The following is a 27492-nucleotide window of genomic DNA, read 5'->3' as shown; positions in this document are numbered from 1 at the left end:
TGCCAGGTTGTACAAATTTTTTGTCTTCTATGCTGACTCCTCTTCAGAGTATCAAAGTTAAATTGATTACAGCCATTAAAACTATAATGACCCATCTTGGCAAACGTTAAGAGTCATCTTCACCTATTGTCTTGAGCTGGGAATCTATTCAGGTACCCAGGAAGACACAAGAACTATCAGAAGCCTGGGAGGGCCCCCATCCCTCAAAATCTATATAAACTGTTCAAATCCTTTTACCATGTGCATTCTGTAAGGCGCCATTATACAGTCAGTACCCCCTGTTACTCTCTATAATTGGGTCTATTGGATGTGTCATGCTGGTTGTGCATGCCCCTCTCTCCATTTTTCTTGCTACACGGACTTCTGCACATCTAGAACAGGTAATACCACTCTCTTCAACCATCCCTAAAAATCCCTATCTCTATTTTTCCTAGCCCTTGATTGTGTGTATTTTATTGCTTGTAAATGTGATTGTACCTTTTTATATATTTTTCTAGTAAACATATTTAAAATACATTTGCTCTGGAGTATTTCTTTCCATAACTGGACCTCTGTATCATTGGTGGAAAAGATCCCCACTCAAATTGACTACCTAAATCTCCATTTTGTTAATTTCCCCAAAAAAAGAGGAGACCCCAAGCATTTCCCATAACAGCTCCTTTTCCCTCTCCTTGCTTAGCTTCTTGGACCTCAGCTGTAGTCCCTGGACCTCTCCAGACCTCAAGCCCAGGATTTCAGGTTGTATGTCCCTTCCCTAAAACTTCCCAGTTCCCTCCCTCCTACCTTTTATAAGTATGCCCTCTTGCTATGTGTGGGCATGTGGGTGTAGTTACTTAGGGAATTAGTTCTCAGGTGCCTAGTGTAGGTTCTTTCTATTTTATTCTTTTTGTTTATTTTGTATACACTATTTGTTTGCATTTACAAACACTTTAATTCTTTATAAGTTTTATTCTGGGGTACAACTGCTGAGATCTGCCCTGGTATATAGAGACTACAGAGGTCTCACATTATTCCTTTCTGGAGTCCTCTTAAAGCCAGTTTACCTTCTCTGGGTCCAGTTTGGGTAGCATCCTCAAAGAGGCCAAAGATCTAACTTCCCATTTTCCCTAAGGCAGGGGTGTCAAACACATTTCTTAGGAAGGTCAGATCTGACACAAATGGGGCTTTTTGGGGCCAGGCCATGTGTGTCATGGGCAAAAAACATCTGGCAAAAACATCTGGTTGTAGGCAAAAAACATCTGGAGAGCTACCATTTGCCACCCCTGCTTTATCCCATAGACAAAGAGCTTTCTTTTAAACCTGGTTCATCCTCTAAATATCACTTTTAAAAATTGTTATCACATTTCAATGCCCACAAACCATCCTCCCTCCTCCCAGGCAAAAAGGTATAAAAAGATACTCCCAGCTCCAATGTTGGTAAGCCAGTTTTGGAGTTATCCTGTTATCCCAGTCTTTTGGTTGTCCCTACATCTCTCCAATCTCACCTCTTCAATCCATGGACCTGCTGCTGCCCCCTCTTCCACCTGGTCAGTTTCAGCCAGGGCTGGACCACCTACTAGGTGAATTAGGCTATCACCTTGGGTGCCAATGGTCCAGGGTGCAGAATTGTATCATGTGGAACCCCCCTCCCCCGCCACTCTGCATGCCTCTCGGAGTCTCTTAAAGGTGCTGGCGAGAGGGCTTTCTTCTTGATTTTGTATCTTGGAGTGCAAAAGCAGGAAAAAGATCTCTCTTCCCCACACCTCTCTTGGAGTCTCCAAGAGAGAGGGGTCAGCGGGGCTTTCTTTTTGCTTTTGCACCCCAAGGTACAAAAGCAGGAAAAAGATCTCCCTGCCTTCACACATACCAGTGTCTGAAAGGCATGGGCTGGCAGGGCTTTCTTCCTGCTTTTGCACCCTGGTGTGCAAAGAAGGAAAAATATCTCCCCCACCCTTTCACATCTTGGAGTCTCTTGAGAGGCACAAACTGGTGGGGCTTTCTTCCTGCTTGGAGTCAGTTCTATCCTATGGGCCTGTGTGTGTGTGACAGAGAGAGTGTGCGGGGAGCGGCACAAATAGTTAGCCTTGTCTAGGATGCCAAACAATCGATCTGGCCCTGGTTTCAGCTCCTGAAGCAGCTCTTCACTGCCAAGGTCAACCCCCATTTCTCCCCACCCCCTTCTCTTCAGGAACAGGCTCATATGTTTATTCCTCCTTTCAGGCAGGCAGGTTTTTGTGCTTTATTTGCTGTTTTGAATTGTTCCACTCTGAAATTTCCATTTTCTACCATATGGCATAAATTAATCTGGCTTTTCTATTTATTCAGTAAGAGTCTTTCCCCCCTCATTTTATTGAATGTTGATCTGAATATGGACATGGTATACACACGTTAAGATCCTGGTTTTTGAAGTATTCAGAATACATGTTTGTTCTATGCCAGGGGTAGCCAATGGTAGCTCTCCAGATGTTTTTTGCCTACAACTCCCATCAGCCCCAGCCGGCATGGCCAATGGTTGGGGCTGATGGGAGTTGTATGCAAAAAAACATCTGGAGAGCTACCGTTGGCCACCCCTGTTCTATGCTACCATGGGGACACTTTTGCACATTACAGCCCTAACATGTGTAGACCTATTTGGACCTACTTATCCTGTTACTCCAGCCTTTTGTGGCATACCCAACACCCTTTTAAGCCCATTGCCTTCAATAGACTTAGTGGTGGTGGAAAGAGCCATCAAGGTGCAGCCACCTTAAAGCAACCCTTTAGGGTTTCCAAGGCAAGATACTATAAGAGGTGGTTTGCCATATTCTGTCTCTAACAGCCTTGGACTTCCTTGATGGTCTCCCATCCAAGTACTAACCAGGATCTAACCTGCTTAGCTTCTGATAGCTGAAAAGTTCCAGGTAGCCTGGGCTATAGAAGGGTGAAACTTTGTTTAATATTCCACTGTAAATTCAGCAGAGTGTTGAAAGCTGCTCCGTTAGTTTATAGTTATATAAAGCTTGTTTATTGTCTACTCCCTCAGGAAACTTACTGTATGAGCTGTTTTGCTGTGCCTTGGGTTCCTTACAGCTCTGTTTTCAGGAGCATTCACATGGCATTATCCCCTTTCCTGTTCCCATGTTCCCCCCCACTTCACGGTGATCTTTACCAAACCTGGTTTGATACAATCTCTTGGGAAAGATCTCTGCATAGGTAAAAAGTTGCACATTTTTTTCAGGTCCTTCTCACATTGCTGCCATTTTCCTTATCTCATTCTCTGTAGTAGCCATTTCCTCTGCCACTGAAGGACTTTGGGGTAATTTTAAAAAACAAAGTAATAGCAATATTGCTATGGCATTATAATGGTCTATTGTAGCAAGGTATTTTTTTTTAAGTAAGCATAAGGGGGAAAAGCACTGGCTCCACATTTCTTCTAACTCTACAACCAAAAAATCTTGGTACTTGTTTTTTTAAAAACCTGAAAACATTGTTGCAATAGACTGATTCTTTTAAGCCCTAAAAAGTCATCCAATGGCAGTAGGGAAAATGGTAGCAACAAGGAAAGTCCAGGAAAAATAATACGGACAGGGATTTTTTTGAGCAGGAACAAACAGGAATGCAGTTCCGGCTGGCTTGGTGACAGGGGGTGTGGCCTAATATTCAGATGGGTTCTTGCTGAATACAGTTTACAGTACCATGTTTGTGCCTATCATATTTAGGGTTTACCATTTTGAAGATTCAATTCAGGCTGAGTGACTTTGCACTTAATTTTCTTCTGCTGTGCATCTGATGCAGGTGAGATATATTGGTTTTTTGCAGGTACTAAAATGTATTTGTCGGAAGCTAGTGATCCTGTAATTTGTAGAAAAAGCCTTGTGTGAAACAATGGTGATATTATGGGGTGTAGCCTAATATGCAAATGAGTTCCTGCTGGGGTTTTTTCGCAAAAAAAGTCCTGAATACAGATAATTGTTTCTATGTGGAAACAACTCTGGGATAGCTAGTATGATATAGTTGCAGGATGGGAATTCATTAAACTTAATGTTTTATGGAACTATAATATACCTGAATACAGTTTTCAGTACTGTGTTTGTGTCTATAATGTTTAGGGTTTACCACTTTGAATTCAATTCAGGCTGGGTGACTTTGCACTTAACTTTCTTCTACTGTTCATCTGGTGCAAGTCAGATATATTGGTTATTTTGCAGGTACTAAAATGTATTTGTTGGAAGTTAGTGATCCTGTAATTTAAAACGTTTCAGATTTTGGAACTACTCTAGGATTCAGCAGTCCCCTGTGGTAATGAATGTCCTGCAAAATTGTTATTTGTACTAATCCGGGGAATATTTGAAATGACCATACAATATGGAGTGTTATTATGTTTATAGTATTCATGTGAAAGAGTTTTACTATTTTCCTAGATGAGATATTTACCCAAAATAATTAGTACTTCACTTGCTATACATGGCTGTAATTTTCCTTTGGTCTTACTTCTAAATTGCAATACTCCTAGATTAGCCCTGTTGCTTCTACAAATGGAAAACAGAAAATAAATGCAAAATAAAACATAGTCATAATCTAGTTAGAGTGACATATTGTTAAGTGACATTCAAACCAAAATAACTGTGTGTAAATGAGTTAACCAATTGTAGAAATCACTAAACACAATACTATGAAAATACAAAAGACTGCAATATTTAATTCATATATAAGAAAATAATTCCAAAGACTGTACAAAAGGAAAATCGATGAAATGACTGGAAATATCAAATATGCATTACACTGAACAAATCTTAACAAACCAATCAAACAATATCAGTCAAAAGTGCTTCTTACTTAGACTTGAGGGAAGTCCAAAAAGTTGTATGCATCATCAAAGCAAGAAGCACTTTTGATTGGTGAATTAATTATTTTCTAAGAACTTATATATCAGGAGCAGCCAAATTGTGGGTCGGGAGCCACATGTGGCTCTTACATACACATTGTGTGGCTCTCAAAGTCCCCACTGCCCCAACTGCCGGTTTGGAGAAGGCATTTCTCTCTTTAAATCACTTATCCAACACAAGCCAGCTGGCAGCTTGGAGAATGCATTTAAAGTTGCTTTCTTTCTATTTCTTCCTTTCCCTCCCATCTATTTTCCTTCCTTCTTTCCTTTCTTCCAGCACTAAAACATCTGACATTTATTCTGTGGCTCTAACAGTAAGCAAGTTTGGCCACCCCTGCTGTGTTTGAATTAAATAACAGTCTTTATTGATTTATACAGTTATTTGACACTGTGTGTCTAACTTTTGGTTTGTTACTTATTTAAGCATACACTTAAATCATTTTGTGAACAAGGGATACTAATCATTTAAATATGGGAACAATTGGTCAAGATGGTAGTAGGCAAAGTATGCCGTCCGGGCTGCTGCTTGACGTGGACAGAGAGGTAGTTGAGAAGCACCTGGCTGCATTGAATGGGTACGAATCCCCTGAGCCAGATAGTATGCACCCAAGAGCGCTCCAATAAGTTTCTAGAGAGCTTATGGAGCCTTTGTCAACCATCTTCCAGAGAGCAGGAAACGTGCTACAGGACTGGAAGAGGGCCGATATTAACTCAACTTTCAAAAAAGGGAGGAGGGATGACTCAGGCCAATCAGTCTGGCCTCTCTCCCAGTGAAGATATTGGAGATTTTAAAGGGATCAGTCGGTGAGCACTTAAAGGACAACTTGGGGATCTGGGGAAGTCAGGACAAATATGTCCCCAATAGGTCTTGCCAGTCCAGCCTCATTTCTTCTTTGATTGAGTGATGAGCTTACTGTATCAAGGGAATGCTGCTGATGTTGTTTACCTGGACTTCAGTCAGGGCTGGATCTAGGGGGCAGAGGGGTGTGCTTGCCCCGGGCGCCACCGGAGTGGGGTCGCCAAATTGGGTATGGAGTCCATTCTATTCTATGAGCCCATAAGGTAGCATGGGCCCATAAGGCGGTGCCATTTTTAATTTTGCCCACCCTCAAAAATCATGTAGATCCGGTCCTGATTTCAGTAAAGTTTTTTGACAGAGTTCCCCATGATGTTCTTACGGGTAAATTAGAGGACTGTAGACTGGACTCCAGGATAGTTAGGTGGATAGGGAACTGGTTGAAGAGCTGCACTCAAAGATTAGTTGTCAATGTCAATGGCATTCAATCTGTATAGAGGGAAGTGTCCAGTGGGGTGCCACAGGGCTTGGTTCTGGGCCCAGTTCTTTTCAATATTTTAATCAATGATCTGAATGAGGGTATGGAGCAGCCAATGTGATACAGCAAGAAAAAAGGCTAATTACATCTTGGGGTATATCAACAGAGGCATAAACATCCAAATCACAGGATGTCATAGTCCTGCTGTACATTGCATTGGTCAGGCCACACCTAGAGTACTGTGTGCAGTTCTGGAAGCCTCACTTCAAAAAGGTTGTGGACTGAATTGAGCAGGTGCAGAGGAGAGTGATGTGAATGATCAGGAGCCTAGAGACCAAGTCCTATGAGGTAAGGCTGAGGGACTTGGGAGTGTTCAGTCTGGAGAAGAGGAGGTTGGGGGGAAGGGGGACATGATTGCTTTCTTTATGTTTTTGAAGGGCTGTCACTTAGAGGGCAGGGAGCTGTTTCTGTTGGCAGCAGATGATAGGACTCACAATAACGGGTTTAAATTAAGGGAGTGAAGGTATCGGCTGGATATCAGGAAAAACATTTTTACAGTACAGGTTGTTCAACAGTAGAATTAGCTACCTAGGGAGGTGGCAAGCTCCCCCTTACTGGCAGTCTTTAAGCAACAGCTGCACGAAAACTTTTCAGGGATGCTCTAGACTGATCCTGCATTGAGCAGGGGGTTGAACTAGATGGCCTTTAGGGGCTTCCAATTCTGATTCTAAGAGCAGGAGCAACAACAGAGTTAAACTGAAACAATCTACATACAGTTAAAAGCTATGTGTGATTACTACAACTTGAGCCATTTGGAAGCGTGTGCCCTAATTGAGATAGCATGTTGTGGAGACTGTTCGGTTCCTGTGTATAATGTTTAAACTTTGCAAAGTGTACTTTGTGTAAGTATTGTTGAATATCCCATGTTGACAAAGGATTGAAACAAGTGTAGGAGAAGTCGACGACCTGTTCCGGATGCTCTAGACCAGAGGTCCCCAACCTTTTTGGCAGCAGGGACCGGTTTTGTGGAAGACATTTTTTTCCGTGGACTGGGGGGGGGGGGCATAATGGTTTTGGGATGATACAATTGTGCACTTTATTTTTATTAGTATGGTTTAGTGGTTAAGTGTGTTGACTCTTATCTGGGAGAACCAGGTTTGATTCCCCTCTCCTCCACTTGCAGCTGCTGGAATGGCCTTGGATTAGGCATAGCTCTCGCAGAGTTGTCCTTGAAAGGGCAGCTTCTGTGAGAGCTCTCTCAGCCCCACCTACCTCACAGGGTGTCTGTTGTGGGGGAGGAAGATAAAAGAGATTATGAGCCACTCTGAGATTTGGAGTGGAGGGCAGGGTACTATTATTACATTGTAATATATAATGAAATAATTATACAACTCATGGCCTGGTTGCTAACAGGCCATGGACCAACACCAGTCCACAGCCCAGGAGTTGGAGACCCCTGCTCTAAACTAATCCTGCATTGAGCTGGGGGTTGGACTAGATGGCTTTTAGGGCCTTCCAATTCTGATTCTAAGAGCAGGAGCAACAACAGAGTTAAAACTGAAACAATCTACATATGGTTAAAAGCTATGTGTGATCACTACAACTACCTATGTTCAAACTAAAGTGTTATCAAACTATTTGGAGGGCTTGTTGACCTTCAAAAGAGCTGAGGAGGTTTGTGGCCTTACTATTTAATTTTAAAAAGTTATATATACTAAAAGCCAGGATTGAAAATGACACATCCTTCTTTTGAAATTTGATCTGGATCCAGTATAATGTGAATTCCAAGAACTGAAGTATCATGGACATTTTTGGGAAACAGGAAATTCCAGTTTGGGGTAAAGACAGAGAGGTAAGAGAGCATGTAGCTTGAACAGGTTTTGGGTTTTTGGATACCAATCCAGTATCATCATCATCTTCTTCTACATCCTCCACCTTTTCCTCAAAAGATGCACACCACCATTCTAATCTTGTAAACTTGGGGTTGAATGGTTCCAAGTTTTCATGCACGTTTTGAGTCTGTATCAAGAGTGTTGGGAGGGCTGGAACTGAAATAAATGGGACTTTGCGGGGCTGGGCCATGTGTGTCATATAATGTAATGCTGGGCAGTGGAGAGACAAAACTTTATAAAGGACATAAACACAATTAAAGGTATTATTTTTTTACTTAAAGTATAAACATACTTAAAACTTTTGCAATATTTTGTTTAAAATGGAAAGGTGGAAAAATAGTGGGGTTTAGCAATGCAATTTTAAAAATAAAACATCAAGAAAAAGCACAAAGATCACAGCAGAATCTAAAAATATAAAATGTTCTGAACCTAGGAAAACATTAAATGGCTGGGCATTACAAGCTTCTACCTCCCCTCCCCAGGTCTACTCAGATTGGCAATGACTGTCCAGTGTAATATCTTCCAAACTTAAAAAGGGTAAGGGCAGGAGGGGGAGGACGGGAGAAAAAAGAGCCAGGGGTTTTATTAAAGCCTTGGGCAGCCCTGTTTTGGCTCACGGGCCAGACACCTCTGGTCTATATGATGATCTCAGCCATTCCCTTCCTCACATGCAGGGTTTTTCTTTCTGTCTTCTTTCTTGCTGAGTAGCCCTTTTATCTATTTTCTTGTTTGTCTATAGCTGTTCCCCTCAGTGGTGCTCTCTCTAAACTTGGAGGAGGAAAGGTCAGGTGGAAGCAGGTAGGATGTATGAGGTGAACAGATAACAAAACAGAAAACTTTGTATTCACACAAACACCAGATAATTAATTGCCAACAAGCAGTCCTCAGATTCAGCAGGAGCACAGGAGCCTTTCTGACACACACCCCCTGCCCACCTACCTTGTCCACTGAATAGTAGGTGCAGCTGCATAACAATCCGTGGATTAGGAGAGCAGGCAGCAAGCCAGCCAGTCACCAGGAGCTTTGCCACAAACCCAGTAGCCCTTATTAACCCCTGGAGAAGCCCATGCCACCCTTTCTTCACTTCTAATGTGATTTTGGGTGGCGGGTGGCTTGCTGGCCTTTTGACTGTGCATGGGGGAGGTGGCCCAGGAGAGCCCCAGATGAGCGAGGCCTGCTTGGGCTGGCTGAATCTCTAGCCAGCCCAAGCAGGTCTTGCTCATCCGGGGTTCTTTTCTTGCATCAGGTAGCTTTTGGCTGGTGGGGGTGGGGTGGCATATGCTAATGAGTTATGCTAATGAACTCTACCACCTATTTGTCCATGAAACAACCCCTACCAACAAGTGTTTCTGCTATTCAACAAACAAAGTTTGAGTCCAGTGGCACCTTTCAGACAACAAAGCTTTATTCAAGGTATAAGCTTTCATGTGCAAGCATACTTCTTCAGATATAGACTGTGTCTATACACGCACGCACACACATGGAGAGGGAGAGTGTGTTGTTTGAACAAGAATTAAAGTTATTTGGTAGCAATTCTACAATATAATTTGATATCTACTTTAAGATTCTAAGATATTAATGTTCAGTTCAACATGTCTTGGTTGCAGCAAAAGTTTGTACAGGAAAAAAAAACTGTCCCAGAGGATATAGGGTATGCATATAATAGTACGTAAAGGTACATATTCGAAATAAATGAATAGGTTGGCTCTTAAGTGTATTATCATGTTACAATTACAGGAAAAGTTGTTACAATATTTTTAAAAATTCAGCTTATTTTTTATTATTTGGAATAGTAGATTGGAATGTATTTCTCTGGTCTGGTGACAGAAGAGGTATAACACTACACAGGGGTGGCCAACGGTAGCTCTCCAGATGTTTTTTGCCTACAACTCCCATCAGCCCCAGCCAGCATGGCAAATGGCTTGTGCTGATGGGAGTTGTAGACAAAAAACATCTGGAGAGCTACCGTTGGCCACCCCTGCGCTACAGAACCAGTCACCCCACCTTAAAAAAAGGATGTGCCTCATCACCTCAGTTCTTTAGAGGTGACAGATGGAGTGTAACAGGGTCTCAGTTGATTACTCCCAGCATCCCACAATTTAAAAAGGGTACATTTACACATCAGTCTCCAATTCTGATGCATTTATTTGCTTCAGTATGTTTCCCTCTTGAAATTAAATCCAAAGAAATGGAGACCATATAAACTAAGCTTGTTATTCCTGTTTGGTCCTTGCATTTGTTAAACATCTTTATTATGTTGTATGCTAATTTGCTGCTCCCCCTCTAACTACCTATATATATGGACTGCTAACTTCTATTTCACTGTATCAGAAGTGTGTGCGCACATGAAAGCTTATGCCTTGAATAAACCTTAGTTGTTCTTAAAGGTGCCACTGGGCTCTATTTTGTTCTGATGCTTCAGATCAACATGGCTACACACCTGAATTAATACAAATATAATCACCGTTTATATGAAGTGGTAATATTTTATTGCTTTGTGGAGGAATCAAGAACAGAAACATTTTTAAAATGCTGTAGCAGACGCTGACAATATTTTATTTATGGTATTTGCATGACGTACTGTAGTTCTTGTTGTCTGCTTAATAGTGTTAAAATAAAAGTAATATTTTAATAAAGTAATATGATATATCTACACAAGGGGGCAACCTTGTCTTTCCCTTGGTATTCGTGTTAACTAAACTAACTGTAGTTAGTATAAACTTATTCAGTTTGTTAAGAAAATAATTCCGCTTCTAATATTTAGTATCTTGTGCATGTTCCATAATCAGTGAAAGTTGTAAATTGAAGACTCTAGTGTTCAGGACCAATTTTAACCCCCGCCCTTCAGTCCTTCCCCTGCATTAAATGGAATGTTTATTCCAGCTTTCAAGAGGCTGTTCTGGGCATATGCATTACCTAGTGTGTGGATACACAGATGACCACTCGAAGATCATGTTGCAGGTGAGCAACCTGTTTTACTTGATCAACAAATAAAAGTACAGCAGTCTGCAGTGTAACAGTTTATGTAGCTCTAAAGCCTCCTATTTTGTTCCATTAGTTTCTGTATTTATCAAAGGCATAACTAGTGTCAATGGAAGAGTCCAGCCACCTGCAGGTGTAGGCCCAAGGAGAATGGATTCCTCTCAATTAAACTGTACACGGGAAAAACACTTTACCTAAATACCATGAGTGATGTTTGATTCCATCATTTAGCCGTTTCATTTGTTGAAAGATTAACCAATTTTAAATTGTGTGCTGGGATTCCTTGAGAATATGGCAGGCATTTATCAAGGTAGAAGCAGATCAGTCAAAGAAGTCAAGTTCCCTGAAAAACCCACAATTACTGGTCTTTCACTACAATCTAAAATCTGAGAACATCAGACAAGTACATCAGGTTTGCACACACAAGTGACACCCTCTCAAGGCATCTTGGAATATGTCCAAGAATCCTACACAGAATTGCTAACAGGCATGGGAAAAAATGTTCTGCCTTTTAATAAAGGCATACTATGTAGGGAAACTGGCAACTAAGGGTTTTCATGGCATGGAGATAAACACCATCACTTGATAAATAACATACTATTAAGTCTCCATTAAAGGGACAGAACATTGTTCTTCAGCCTTGTTAGCAAACTGTTACCACTGTACAAATTTTCCTCAGAAACATCTTGTCAAAATATGCAAACCACTGCAGATCTAACTTTTAAATTTAAATTACATTCGTTTACCTGTTATTTAACTTTTATTATGTCCATTCAACCTCAGTCTAGAATTATTACACCACAGGTCACTTCTGCAAGATGTATTCAATCTGTGATTAATGGCATGTTAAATGAAAACAAGGTATAACTGGGGCTCAGTGGTCCAAGGTTCAATCTCCAGTTAATATGAAAGATGTGAAAGACCTCTACCTGAAACTCCGGAAGGCTCCTGCCTTATTATAATGAGTAGACAATATTAACCTTGATAGACCAAAGAGACACTCAGTAAGGCAGCTTCAATGTGTAATAATCATATCTGGAGAAAGAAAACCCCCTCTCAAGGCTAGTTATCCCTCTTGAAGCAGCTTTCCTTCCAATATGTTCTAAAAGCACGTTTAATTCATCAGTTTCCTCAACCACCATTTATGTCATCCTTTCTTTTTGTTTGGGGGGGGGTACTCCTTAGGGGTGTCAAACATGTAGCCTGGGGGCCAAATTAGAAGGGCTCCTATCAGCCCCCCGAGCAACTGGATGTCATCTGCTTCCTTCTCCCTCTCTTTCTTCCTTCTGTATAACAGCTTGCATTGCAAGGCTTGCGCAATCATTCAGGAGCTACAGAACAAAACCTCTATTTTCTCCATAGGCTGAGGCTCCTCCCTTGGGGAGAAAGGGGGGGGAGGCAGAGTTTGCTTTGCCAGACTCTCTCAATCGCACAGCAGACCTACTGAGCCAAGGCTCTCAGCTGAGGCTCCTTTCCCTCAGTCCCCTGAGGAAGGAGGAAAGAGACACAGCTTCTTTTGCCCCGTCCCCTGAATTCCATGGGGAAAATATAAAGAAAGCACCTTTAAGACCATTGTGCTAACGTTTTAAGCATGTTTTAAGGTGTTTTTTTAAAAAAATTGTGTTTGTCTGGGTCCTTTATAAAGTTTGTATCTCTGCTACCTAATCTTAATTAGGTATGCATATGGCCTGGCCCAACATAGTTCAGCGCAATCTGACATGGCCCGGCCTGACAAGGTCTCTTTTATGTCAGATCTGTCCCTCATAACAAATGAGTTTGACATCCCTGCTTTAGATTAGAATATAAAAAAGAAAGATAAGGGAAAGGTTAAACAAGTACTAATGCAAATATCATGCATCTTGAAAAGAAACACAAAACATCTACTGATACAATTATTACACACTGAAGTTTCTTATATTGAGCCATAAACCAAAATACTAATGAGCACCATGCTATATACAGTATTATAAAGAACTATATATATCCCAAAGACAGAATGTGCAAAATGTGTCACACTATCTTTGATATATACATAGTTCTTTATAACAGTGTATAAAGTGTGGTATTTTACCATTTTGGATATTGGTGTTATTATACACTGACTTCTTTCATTGTTACTGAATTTCAGACCTTGGTCTATCAAAGTGCTGCTATTAATCTTGGGAAATCGTTACCTTTAGCATGGTAGCTCAATCAAGTCAATTAGGAAAGTAGTGAAAGACAAGATGTTAGGATTGGAAGTGAGAGTAACAGAAGCATGTTCACATATTTCTAGCCTGCAAGCAACTTTAGAATTCTGATGCAAGGTGGTTGGCACAACCACAGAATGGCTGCTGCAGGGGGCAAAGCCAATTAAAAACGGCCGCTGCAGGCAAGGGGGTAACTACAAAAAGTCAGGGAGTGAAGTTATGAATAACAGTAACTCTTCAATATTTCAAGCAGAAGCTTTGCTTAACAGAATGCCTTTTAAAATAAGTATTGTTTAGAAGAATTTCCTTGCTTACACACAGCTTACCGTTTTTTACTTTATTGGCAGTTGATATCAAAGCAAATTTTAAAAAAAATCTGCAAAGCCAATCAAATCTCCAATCATTAACCTAAAGCCCAGCTGGGCAAAATCCCCACCTGCTTTTTAAAAAACACATAGTGGACACCAAGAAAGATATCAGTGGTGCCTGTGGATACCAACAGGCTGGAACCTGGAAAAATGAGGAAATAGCAGGAAGATAAAATGGTACACATCCACGGCCCCTTTCTGTGGAGGTCTCATTTAAGAAGAGTTCTCGGCCAGTACCTACACCCCTTAAAGCAAACTATTGCCACAGACTTCATTTTATTGACATTTTCATCTGTTTTGCAGAGGGACATCATATTAATGAGGTTCAAATTTAGGCCAAAGATTTTCAGTTAACTGCACCCACAAATTAGAATGTTAAAATATATTAGCATGGTATATCCCACTTACAGACTTTTTTTGTAATATACCCATGTAATTTCAGACATATTCTGTACATAACTAAAACCGTTCTGTAGTTTTATTGATATTTTGTGGAGTTCACATATTTCTGTACAGCAAACATAACACTGTAGGCCACAAGAAGCTGCAGCACTATTGTTTAATAGCAGCAAGTTATATTTTTATCAGGGTATGTGGACAATAAATAGTCTGTTTCTTTGGATATGAATGTTTAAAATGAATTTTTGCTGCAGCTTCATAATGTGATAGCTAATTTACAGAGCTTATACACAAAAATATATATGCAATCTTTTGTCTATATTTTATACAAATACAACAGTAGTTTGTGAATACATTTTAAAGTACATATACATGATAAGCAACTCAATTTCCCATATCACAGGATAGTAACTTTAAGTGAAATACACAAATTCATTCTGGAATGCATTTTTTCTATTTTTGACTCAAAATCTGTGTCATTAAATGTTTTAGCACACAAGTCCAAACATTTCACTACCTACAAATATAATTTCAGCAATCCAAGTAAGATTCAGGTGTCTTTCTTTTTTACAATGTTTCTTAGTCTGTCAGTATTTAAAGGACTCTTAGAAACAAGCATGCTCTTCACGTCACACTATATTAAAAGCCCCCTTTTCATTTACCATCTTCTAGTTTTGAGTATAATAGGCTTATCTGGGCATAAATTTGCATGTCCAAGTTTTTTTTTTGTATTACAAGTGCATATGAATACATGGTGGTGTACAAAAATTTATTAATGACAAATTAAGTCACAGTATAAAAATATATCATACATCTATAAATCTAGTATAGGCCTTTCTCTATGGATAAAAATACATCAGTCTGAATGAGACAGGGAGGTCTGTAGCACCATGAGAGGAGTTGTATCCCACGTTACATTAGCAGCATGATCCACTATAATGATTCTGCAGGAGTGTTTCTGAGAAGATAAACATTCATTCTGGTTCAACTGTACCACTGAAGCTTATACTGAAAAGTGTTTGCAAGCAATTAGCAACAAGCCTGGGTCAATTTAAGGGTTAAATAACTGATTTAAAAACATGGCCTTCAACACCACACCACCCTTATTTTATAACGGTTACGGGACTGACTGTATAATACACTTTTCAATAACTATGACATCGCTCCAAATGGTCTTCCTCTGTAATGTCAAATGGGTGGCTTTGAATTGTATACTGACAGGATGCAGATAGGCAGCTGAACGTACACAATGTACTTCATAGCAAGTGAGTATAATGTCTAGGCTGCATTACTAAGAGGCACATCATTTTTAGCTGATAAACCAGTGTATGAGACAAATAATTAAGAGCTTAATCCTTCTCTTTATACTAACAGGCACAGGACCAACCCTATGTTGAATTCCAACAGCAGCATAATTATTGTACGACATCAAATCTTTAAAATACTGCATATCAAACATTCTGAAAACTGCAATCCTATGCACACTCACTTGGGATAAGTCCCATTGAACTCAGTGTTTTCTGAGTAAACATGCATAGGAATGGGCTGTAATGCTGAACTCCTGTGCCTAATAAATTTGTAATTCCCACTGAAACACATGAGACTTACCTAGCATTAGTGGGCATACAACTGCAAACTCTAAGACTCTGGAGTATACATTTAACAACTGTTGATTACTTTACTTTTGGACTTGTATTAAAAATGGCAGTAGAAAAACAGCATAATTTGAAATATGTAAACCTAGGGAAGTCTGCTTTAAAACCCTTTTAAAAGACACACTGGTTCTGTGCAATATAGCAAATTGATAACAAAAACACTGCAAGATGTACCTGTTTAAAATTACATTGTTTACCTTTTTTGTACCCAAAGCATTATATTAAAGGCCCACATATGTCATCTAATGGCACTTGAACAATTATAACAAAAGATTTTATAATAGAAAGCATAACCTGTAAGAAATTCTCTTTTATAAAAGGTTTAGGTTCTCTTTTGAAAGTGCTATATTTTGTATTATGTGTAACACAGAAATTGATCGAACTTTATTTTAAAAAAAACACACACAGCCACACATTCCTCAACAACAACAACATTGGCCTACAATACATATAGAGCTCACTAGGCAAAAGATCCTGAAAATATGTACTCTTAACATTCATTATTAGCTTAATAAAGCAATCAGGTCTGGCTCATGTTTTAGTCAGTATATGGTTTCTGAAAACCTCTACTGCCAAATGAATAAATCACTCTATTCCACAATTCACTACTAATAAAACACAAGCAAATTATATATATATATTAAAAATATTATATATATATATATATATATATATATATATATATATATATATATAATATTTTTAAAATCCATAGTAGAAATTTAGAAGTTGCAAAAAATGTGGTGCATGATCAGCCAGCACACACCACATTCCACCCTTAAGAATCAACCCAGTAACTATAAAACAGGCTTTAAAACTGACATTTTGAAGCTGCCAATAATGACTGCCTAAATGATAGCCATAAAGCACTAATGTGTAAATACTGCCTACACTGTCAAACTGCTTCCACATACACATACATCCTGCTTCAGTGGTGCATACACAAGGTGTAGCCAACTGCTGAAGTAGTAACTGAATGAGGTTCAATATCTTGTCTTGAGGTCCCAACTACTAATTTGAAGTGCACCTGTCTCTAATTAATCCCATCTGACAACCCGAACAAACAGCCATAACAATTTGGAGCCTTTAGGAGTACTAAAGAGTACTGGCAAAACTAGTTTAGGGTTGTTGTTTTTTTAAACAAAATCAAGTTAACCAGCAACTAACACTGAAAAGATAACATTGTCATAACATGCTTTGTACATACCATTCCCTGTCAAATACCATAAACAACGTAGTGGTAAGCCTCTACTGGAAACGGAAAAGTTAAAACTAGTTCAACTCAATTCTGAAATCAATGAAATGCATTTTTCAATACTTGTCCAATGGCATTTCTAAGTGAATTATACAATTGTTTCAGTGACTGATAGAAGTTCAGTTCCTCAGGTGCTGATTCTGTAAAGTGTTGAATACATTCAACATCTACAAAAAACATAAGGATGTTTAATTTTCCTAATGAGGTCTGATTCCTTTGAAGAAATAAAACCTTTCTGTCCCCTAAAGAGGAAAAAAAGAAAAGAAAAACATCCAAAAAGATTTCCACTTTTTTACCATGAAGTAGTTTTATAATATTTCTAATCTTCTGACATCTGTTTTCCCCCCTTAAAATTATGGTGCTAAAATGCTGGAAAGCAATATTGAACAAATCATTCCACTAAAGACATATTTGAGCAATCTGTTTCATAGAAACTAAAGGAAGCAATCATGCAGCAGAGCTAAAGTCTACTTTGAGAAAGTATTCCCACAGCATATTGGAGCAGCTTGCAGAATTTTGAAAGGTATTTTCCTTATTAATACATCCTTATTTTAATGCCTTTGGAACACAAACATAAAAAAGTTACTATTCAGTAATAAAATTTAAATACATATCAGTATAAAATAGTAAAATCACACCTGCATATGGTTCCTACAGTAAAAAAGTAGGAACTAATGATACAAATATTGGGAGCCAAAGCTCCTTAAATGGGAGCAACTTTATTTTGTGAAGTATATTTATTTTAACCACTTAAAACCTTATATTAATTCATGCAAATGATGGGACATATTTATGTATTTTTTAAATTCCTCCTAAAAGTGACAAGAATAGAATGTTACCAAGTTATAGCAAAACAACATTTTGCACTTAGACATCAGTTTTTCCCTCTTTTGGTTATCAGGGGTAGGGAACATAGAGGGTCTTTTGAAAAGAAACAGCAATTTGACATACAGAATAAGTAGTCATTTTGTCGTTACTTTCCTAAATACCCTAGTATTGAGATAAAAGTGACATAAGCAATATGCTTTTACTTCACTCCTAAGAGTCCTGTTTTTAATTCTTGGCAGTGAAAAAAAATCACTAACCAAATACCCAGGTGTAGTAAGCGTGATTACCATCTAAGCTGTTGCTTAGGGTGACATTACACACCAGATACTCAATTCAAGAGATCTGCATCAATGAAAATATGGAAACATTTATTTCCAAATTTACATTCATTTATAAACGAAGGAAAATCAAATGAACAAGATAGGAACTAAACTTTCTGGCTAGACTTGACCACACCTTTGCGAGTCAGTTGGGGAAAATGAATATTTAAAGTGAAGAATAATGTATTCTATAATAATTGAATGTATTTCTGTTTCAAAGGCAACTCTTTTGCCTCTTTTTGAACTTAAACTTGCCAATTAGGAACATTATTCTTGCCGAATTACTTAAATACTATAATTGCACTTAAATTATATTTCTTTCTTTTAAAACCTGAAGTTATTTTTGCAAAAACAATAGATCCAGACTTTTTGATGTCTACATGTATATGCTGCACAATTGTCATACAAGAGTTAAAATTTTACTTTAAAATATTTCATGTTATGAATATAGCAGAAATTTTTCTGTTTTTTAAAATCAATATTTTGTTGCTATTCTTAGTTATTAAAATAGCCACCACTTACTGACAAACAGAATTAACTATTCTTAATGAAAATTTAAACATGGGATACATACATTTAGTGGGAATGGTTCTATATTTAAAAGCATGGGTCTATTGGCAGTGAAAACTGATAGACTTTAAAAACCCAGTAAACATCCATGAACAAACACATTCAAAGTACTTTAAAACTTAAATTTGAATTTCATACTGGCTTAACACAATTGGTACTGTACAAAAGTAGGTTTACAATGACATAGTAGGCACTACATTAATAAAAGTAATCTAAGGCATTTCTACAAAAACTGTTGCATGGTTGGTTTTTCATCTTATTGGAAAGCTTGATGAAAACGTGGTAGGGTTGTGGTTGTGTTTAGACTGCTTGTGAACGCTGCTGACAATGAATGTAAAGATCCAAGACCTATACTATTACTAGGGTCTTGTGGATCTTGTGCTTGTGGAGGCAGATGAGTCATAGAAGAATGTGCCTCTTCTTGTGTGTAACTCATTCCAAGATTTCCCACAGAAATAGAAGGATTAAAAGGAGGTCCATTGACTGGTATAAAATTGAACAACTGAGAAAAGTCCAGTGATGGGGTGGTTAGAGGTTCACTAATGGAAACAGAACTTTTGGAAAGGGAAACATCCCCAGATCCATCATCTAAAGGCCCTACTTGGGGATCCAACCCTAATTTAGATGAAGATGCTTGAGAATCTTGGGATGATGAAGGCATACCACTTTGCAGTTCCATTAAGTAACTTTCAATTTCCCCTTTCAATGGTTGCTCTTTATCAGTCATAGAAAGTGTATATGAGGTAGAACTGAGTGGATATTTTAGAGAAAGCTGGTGTGAAGGGTGGACAGCCTCCATGTCTATTGGACAAGGCATTCCTAATGGTAATGATGTGGCAACCATTTGGTGAGCAGAAGCTGAGCTCTGCATTGACTGAATTTGACTGTTGTAAAGGTTTAATTGCAAGGTGTTTGTAAATGGCTTTGATGTCAGCTCACTGGAAGATAAAGACATCACTGGAAGCAGCTCATCCTTTATAGGCACAGAAACATTGCAAGTAAATGGGTCTAGAAGGTCCATTGGCTCTGTTTTGACCTTCAGAAGTTCTTGGTTGTGACTTTTCTTCATATGCCGTGTTAGGTGATCCTTCCGGCCAAATCTCTGTGCGCAATATTGACACAGGAAGTCCTTTCTTCCAGTGTGCACTACCATGTGTCTTCGGACATCCTTTCGGGTGTAAAACCGACGATCACAATGTTCACACTGGTGCTTTTTCTCCTTCACTCCACCTGATGATTTGCCTGCATGAGTTTTTAGATGCTCCAGTAGCACCCCTGTGCTTTCAAATGTCTGCAAACATACTTTACAGGTGAGGTCACCACTTGTTGCGGCATGCAAAGCCAGGTGACGCTTAAACCCAAGCTTTGTGTTGTAGTTCTTTCCACATTCTTCACACTTAAAGGCCTCTTTATTAGGATTATGTGTATGTAGGTGATTCTTTAGATGATCTTTTCGATGAAACATTTTCTCACAATAATTACACTTGTGGGTTTTCTCAGGAGAATGAGTAGCCATATGCCTTTAAACACAGATATATTCTGTAAGTAATTATTTTGATCAAAAGTTATGTGTTTAATTTTAACAGTAAATGCTAAGCTAGAACATTTTCAACAGTATATTTAGAGGAAACGTCACTACAGATACTGAATGTCATACCTAAATATAATAAATCACAAGGAGTTTCATGTCAAACACATTTTAGTTTTAAGATTTTATGTTAATTTAATGATAACTGGTTAAGTGTGAATATTTCATTTATGTCCATAGTGAAATGCACATTCCGCACAAATCTTTGCAACAAGTTTATACAAATGAAAACCTTTAAACTTGGTTCGTTGAAAATAACACACAAACAACAGATTCAAATACATTAGCATATAAAATTATGCATTGTAATTTATAATACTATGATCTGATGTCTAAATTAACTTCCTGAAAATCAACTGATGTGTACAGAGACATATACGTTTACAAAGCTTAAAATGGCCAACAAACTATAATATAATCTGAAAGATAAATAGAGTTTAATACCTTAGTAATTTGTACTTAGAAACAAAGGCCTTGGTGCAGTCTTGTTGTGTGCACTTGTAGGGCCTCTCTCCTGTGTGAGAGTATGAGTGAACCTTTAATTTCTCAACACTGTTAAAGGCCTTGTCACACAGTTGGCAAGGAAAGTTTTTTCTTGGTTTGGATTCACCACGCTTACGTTTCCCTGAAGGGACTTTCTGGGTATCTCTTACTTCTGACAAATCACCAGGAATGACAGTGGCCATCGCAGCCTAAACCAGGCCTTCTTGTTGGACACTTGGGAATTGCCCAACTCCACTAAAAGATTTAGCTTTAGATGGCTTCTCAAGTTTCATGTGGTCGTTAAAGAAAGCAAAAGGGGACTGGAAAAAAAAATAAGAAACAACTATTTGTAACTACACTTAATTTTGAAGTTTACTTGCTATGTGATGCTTTTGATTAAAGCTTAAATAAAGTTAGGTTCAGCTGGTCTAATGTAATATATTTAGGCTCTTTTAAGCTGTTTATCACAGCTCAAAATTCACTGCTCAGATTGGACAGATCCACATGTACCCTAAAAGTACACCTTTCAATTTTCTGTCAGGTTCTTGAGATACGATAGCAACTTTTTAGGATCTTATTAAACCTATAAAAACGAAAATGGCTGTGCATATATTTTAGCAAATATAATTTCAATAGTTTTCTAAGGACCTGTAGCAAATCTGATGTGACATGGCTAAAAGTGATAACATTTGAATACAATAATCACTTCTACATCTTACGAGGGAAAAAAACATTGCGGAATCTGGAAGGACTGTAGCATGAAACACTGTACATAGTAGTGAAAATGAATGCTAAGTTGTGCAATCTGCAGGTCTCATGGTACAACAATATGAGAACTACAGAACAGCATGCATCTGAAAGAACTGTATTTGAATGCTCCTCTATATACTTCTTTTCTGTGGAAAGGCTGAAAATCAGGGAGAATGTTTCTAGTCATGCCTTTTTTGACATCCTAGGTTTTTTATATGCAGGGCTTGGGTTTTTTAAAAAAATATGGGCAGACATTCACATGTGCAAATCCTCCAGCTGCGTTCTTCCTCCAGCTGTATTCCTCACTGGGCTGTACCATTTCTTTTTTCACAATATATAAATGTCTCCAGTGCTTGCTAAAACAATTTAAAAAATGATTCAGACTGCTTTAAGTGTTTATTCCCAAGAATTATCTGGAAATCATGATCTAGTTCCTAAACGCTACCACTACTATGAAGTCTTCTATCTCAAGAGGCACTTTAGTATTTTAAATATTAACTTTTGGGACTACAGATAAACATGGTCAAAAACTATGAAGAAAACAGACTGGAAGCTAGATGGATAGCATGAGAGAAGACAAGCATAAGCACAAAATGCACCATTAGAGCTTAGGATAAGAAGTTTTCAGTTTCTCTAAATAGAATGATTACTCCAAATTCTGTAAGGATCATTTTAAACAAATCCTGTGGTCTTATGAAAACCTGGTTGCAATCTCAACACATAATTTGGCACACTAATGTTAAAAAAGATATTGTCTTAAAGCCAGTTATCCAAAGACAATAAAACAAGATATATTTTTGGGGGGTGGGGGACTCCCTACTGGATTTATTGGAACCTTCAAACTAACCCAACAGGCTTTTCTTGTTTTCCCAGTTCCACCCCTGCCAATGAAAACATTTTGATCTCCACATTATGCCAACTGGTTTCTAGATGAACTGAATAATTAACATGTAAGAGCTTAATAAAGGCCATTTTTCTTGCCTGCCTTGAGAAAAGTGGCAGTTGTCTTCCTGACAGTTTTATCCACAAACTAGTAAATATTTTTAATAGCAAACTGAAGTGGTGATTTGAGGTACAACCCTCTGTAGGTATCAGATTTCAGTTTCTCATTTGTTATCTGTTCCTATCTCATCTATCTACATACATAGTAGGTACTTATCCAGATAATCAATTCAAAGCAGGCCCCAGTCAATGTTCCCTCTAAGCTGTGGAGTCCTGTGAGCAATAATTCTACTTTGTGAGCTACTGGCATTAAAGTTGTGAGCTACTGCAAAAATTAGCTTGCTCTGGGGCCATTTTTTCTGAAATGAGACAAAAATGTGTGAGCCAGAGGCTTAAAACTCAGCCTAGAAGAAACACTGGCCCCAGTACATTTTACCCTTTTTGAGAGTCAGCAAAAAGCCTCCCTGACTCTGAACCTTGTAGAGCTTTGAGTGAAGGAATCAGCAAAAATGTAAATTTCATCACTGGGAATATACATTTTGGTAGAAAAAAAATAAACCTAAAAGTCCCAAAAGAGTTGTATGTAAAGGGGGGTAGCATTGCTTGTATGAATGAAACGTGGGAATGCTCATGTAACGCATTTTTCAATGGTATCAACAGGAGAATGCTCAGCCTGATCATTAATTAGGTTAGGTGTATGCAACCTTTTTGTCCCACATGCAAAAAAAGATGGATAGGAGATGATGGGAATTATTGGCCAGACAATCTTGAGGTCACCTAAGGCCCAGCCATTTTGTTAACCATAATTAATATCAAGACATAATTTGTAATCACTGTGAAACAGGTTTACAAACAGTTCTTTAGCATTAAGTATGATTCACAAAAGAACTGGTGCAGACAAAATAGTATAACAGGGGTGGTTGTGTTGTTCATCTCTTGAAATGTGAGACATGATTCAATACAAGCCTGCAGACTTAGTTTAACCATATTTCCAACAAATGGGTAACCGTGTTGGTCTGAAGCAATAGAATAAAGTTTTAGTCCAGTGGCACCTTTAAGACCAGTGGACTCAAGTTTTGTTCATACTTCCAATGAGGGCTAGCCCTCCCACTAGGCAAATTAGGCATTTGCCTAGGGCACTGGGCTGGAGAAGGTGCCAAATTGGACCCTCTCGACCCAGCACCATAGGCAAATGCCCAAATTTTGCCACCTGGCTCCCTCCCTGCCCGCTTTCCAATTACTCTGATCATCAGAGAGTGGATGGTGAAGGCACCCGCTGGGTGCTCAGAGAACGCTACAGAGACTGCACGCCAGCCAGGCACCCTCCCTGCCTGCTCTCTGATGACTCCGATCATCAGAGAGCGAGCCAGCAGGGTGCTTGGCCGGCATGCAGTCTCTGTAGCGTTCTCTGAATGCCCAAGACTTTGAGAATGCTGCAGGGACTGCATGCCAGCCAGGCATCCTCCCAGTTCTGATCATCAGAGAGTGGGCGGGAAGGGTGCCCGGTCGGCACACAGTCTCTGTAGCATTCTCTGAATGTCCAAAGCTCAGAGAACATGCTGCAGGGACTGTGCTCCAGCCAGGCGCCCTCCTCACTCGCTCTCTGATGACTCTGGTCATCAGAGAGCGAATGGGGAGGGTGCCTGGTTGACACGCGGGGGTGGGTGCAGGAAGGCAGTGAGGTTGGGGGATGGGGAGGCGGCAAACCTGCCTGGGGCACCCCGTGCCTTAGGGCTGGCCTTGCTTCTAAGAGCATACAATTGCAACTGATAAGTAACCTGGGGTGTGAGAGAAGGAATATCCTAATTATAATAATGATTGATTATTGTACAGAAAAGTATAATGTCTGCAAGGGCGATCTACTGAGATATTTATTGTGGGAACACCTACAACAAATAAGTAACTTCTGAATGTTTGTTGCACTAAAACTGACAGTCTACAAAGGCCTTATATGAACTGGGATGCTATATCTGTTTCAACTATTAATTTTTTCCTTAATTAGCATTTCAGGCAATCTCAGGCAAATCTAAACAAAAACCAGTAGATTTAATTCCTAATTTGCTATCTTAATTATTGCTGCCAATCATGCCTGTCTAGCTAATGAAAAAAGTATGAGAATTAAGAAGCAGCACACAAAAAACACTCTTACCTCAGGATTTATTATAGGTCACTACAAGAGTGTGCAGTGCAAAACTGAGTTAGAAGCAGAAAAATCAAATGCAAAGTATACAGAAGTGCTTCACAAATAAGGAAAGAAAGCATAATTTTAAAGCTATGTGACTCTTATATTGTCTCAATTTCTTCATTAAATACAATCTCAGGCCTTAAAAAAAGTGATACCACGTATAGTTAATTGAAGTTTATTTTGCCTAATCATGGAGCATAAGTTCTTTAAGGGTTAGTCTCTCAATATTCACCTTTATGATTCTGAAAAACTTGCATTATGCACAAGCTCTAAGAAGAACCTTAGGGTGGAATTCACTCTGACTTTTCTGTTATGAGCAAAACTAGTTAATATGAAGGACCTACAATGTTCTGATATGTCTCAAATATATATTAAGTCATATCCAATCAGTTGTGTATGATGGGCTTTGTGTGTGGCACAATTCCCCTTCTGGCTGTGACCCTCCCAAATTTCATGCTATGCCCCACCTGGAGCCAAGAAGAAAAGTGGAGTATACATATTTTAATAAATAATTTCTCAAGGGCCCCCCAAAGAGCCTGTTTTATTATGAAGCAAATGAAAAAACAAAAAACTGTTTAGTATGATCCCCTAATTAGATGTGATAGTGGCATGACCTGATATTAAAATGGGAGTGGAAGGGAAAGGAGTATTGGAAAAACCTGGATGTGCACATGGAATATTACACACAGTCCTCTGGATCCTTGCTGTTTTAATCTTTTTCTACTAGTCCTACCTGGATGTCTAAATAGTGGAATTTATCATTTTTTTAAATAGCAAGACAGACTTAATCATCTGTGGATGTACAGGCTGAGCAATGCAGACGTTTGTTTTTTAACAGTGATGCTTAAATATTACAATTCTCAAAGACCAGCTGAAAAAAAAATTGAGTAACAATGCCTATTCTCTGCTCAGTATATTTTCAATTACTGACATTTGCTCTTTCACAACTATAGAATGAATGAATGCTATTACTTCACAAACTATTCAGTTCTATATTACAAAACAATTCTTTTATATAGTTTATACCATTTTAAAAGGTGTTCATACTCAAAACAGATTTATGGTAGCCTCTGCTCAGTGCACACCTGGTGACGGATAATGCAGAAAAACCTTCAGATTTTGGTCTTAACCAGTTCCATTGACATGTCTAGGCGCAAACCAAAATCCAGAGCTTCCCATTTTTGCTGATCTGAAAAACAAAGAAGAAGGGGCTACACATTAGTGAAAATATTTGGCTAGATGCCACAACAGAAAAAAAAATGCACGTCCCAACTATTTATAGTTTAACAGTTGTTAAACTAAGCATGGATAACTAGAACCATAACTATCATTTCGATCCCCTGCACGCAGAGAACAGCCTTTAATAGCTATGCACAAAAAAGGACTAGAAGCCAATAAGCAAGCAGAGGGGAGAAAGACATGATTCTTCTCTATTGGTGCCAACAGCGTTGTTTGACAGTCCACTCTTCCCTTGGGCTCATTCAGTGACACAGTCCTCATCAGATTACGTGCACCAGTGAGAGGAGTAGCTCTACATATAGTCTGGATTCCTGGATGGGCCCAGAAGAATATTCTGTGATGTGATTCCACTGTCTGAGAGCTAGGAAGGTGAATGTCAGGTCACAACAAATAACCTATTCCCAGTTTTCACTGGCCTCCCTCTTGCTTGCCAGTTACCCATCTCTCACTGATTTCCAGTCTTCTGCATGTGGAAGATAGAGAGTGCACTCAGCACAACAGAGTAAATATTTGTCTATTAAGAATAGCTTACCATTTTTAAAAATTAATTCACATAAGCAAACAGTATGGTTAACCAAAGAAGGTGGTAAGGGTAGTAAGAGCAAACATACATTTGATTGCCAATGTAGAGTGTATGATCTGAAGCAAGGGAAGAGTGAAACAACTCTGCCCTACCTTTTCCAATTCAATTCATTCCATTCCCAAAAGGGGTTTCCAAAATAAAGAGAGCCATGGGGTTACTTTGTTAAAGTATGATATCGAAGAGCAAATTGCCTATCATTATATGATGGTGTTTGAACAAATGCAACAATTTTTGGTCTTTAAGCTAAATCAGAATTTGAAAAGTAGACAACAATTTCAGTTTAAAGTATTTGCTGTATTTATTTTTCCCACCTTTCTTCAAGCAGCTCAGAGCAGCCTACTTGGTTCTCTCCTCCATTTTTATCCTCACAATAACTTTGTGAGCTAGTTTAGACAGAATGGCTAGCCTAAGGTCATTCAGTGAGGTCCATCATATGTGGGAACTTGAACCCAGGTCTTCCTGGTCCAAGTCTTAACATTTTAACCATTACACCACATTAAAAGCAATGTTTATTGTGAATGTGCCTGACAGCTCTGGCATGTTAATTTTTATGGCCATTTGAATCTTTCTTAAGTGCCTTTGAATCTTTCTTCACTGAAAAAATCATTTTTGTAGAACATACAGAACTAATGAATATTCTTCAGAAGTACTTATAACCCATACATCACAAATCTCTGGTTTTCAGGCTCCGAATCACTATACCACATTGGCTTTTGTAGGGTGGCTGCTGTTGAACAACAGCAAACAGCTAGGCCACTGTAAATCATGCAAACTGCATCATAGCAAGTTGACCAGCGGGTGCTGGAGTGCCTGACCCCAGTGACTCCTCCCTCAAAGGCCAAAAGAGCCCTGCAAAGGCCCTGACCCCCTCCTCTGCATTTTCCAGATATAAACCAAGTCTTAAAAGCCAGCAATACCATTGTGGTCACCTAGCAATGGCTACTGAGGGCATCCATTTCTGAAAGCTACAGGCACTCTTTTATGGGTGGGGGTTAGCTCCCCCATTTATTTTTTGTTTTAGAACTCAGATTTTTCGGCAAAGCTGCAGCTTTTCTGTCTGTCCCTGGTCTCAATCTCCAGAATTAAGTATCCACAGAAGGGGCCATATTGAAAACTAGATATACTGAAGATAACATAATTGAGAAAT

The 27492-nt window shown here is 38.9% G+C and overlaps 1 protein-coding gene across 8 annotated transcripts in view; it reads right to left on the bottom strand.

Moving 5' to 3' along the window:
- Positions 1-17458: 17458 nt before the first annotated feature.
- PLAG1 (PLAG1 zinc finger) overlaps positions 17459-27492 on the bottom strand; it is a 43751-nt gene continuing 33717 nt past the window's right edge. For 2 of the 8 annotated variants that reach the window (XM_060243764.1, XM_060243767.1), the window contains exons 2-4: positions 25550-25712; positions 20608-20966; positions 17459-20095 (exon numbers count right to left, since the gene is read on the bottom strand). In XM_060243764.1, the coding sequence (XP_060099747.1) occupies positions 18832-20095; positions 20608-20849 (1506 nt within the window). In that variant the 5' untranslated portion in view covers positions 20850-20966; positions 25550-25712 and the 3' untranslated portion in view covers positions 17459-18831. The remainder of the gene's footprint in view (positions 20096-20607; positions 20967-25549; positions 25713-27492) is intronic. The other 6 variants (XM_060243765.1, XM_060243768.1, XM_060243770.1 and 3 more) reach the window with 4 other exon arrangements.

The sequence above is a fragment of the Heteronotia binoei genome, chromosome 7, assembly GCF_032191835.1.
Source record: "Heteronotia binoei isolate CCM8104 ecotype False Entrance Well chromosome 7, APGP_CSIRO_Hbin_v1, whole genome shotgun sequence".
Taxonomy (NCBI): domain Eukaryota; kingdom Metazoa; phylum Chordata; class Lepidosauria; order Squamata; family Gekkonidae; genus Heteronotia; species Heteronotia binoei.
The sequence above is the reverse complement of the archived record's forward strand: the minus strand, read 5'-3'. Positions and strand labels throughout refer to the sequence as shown.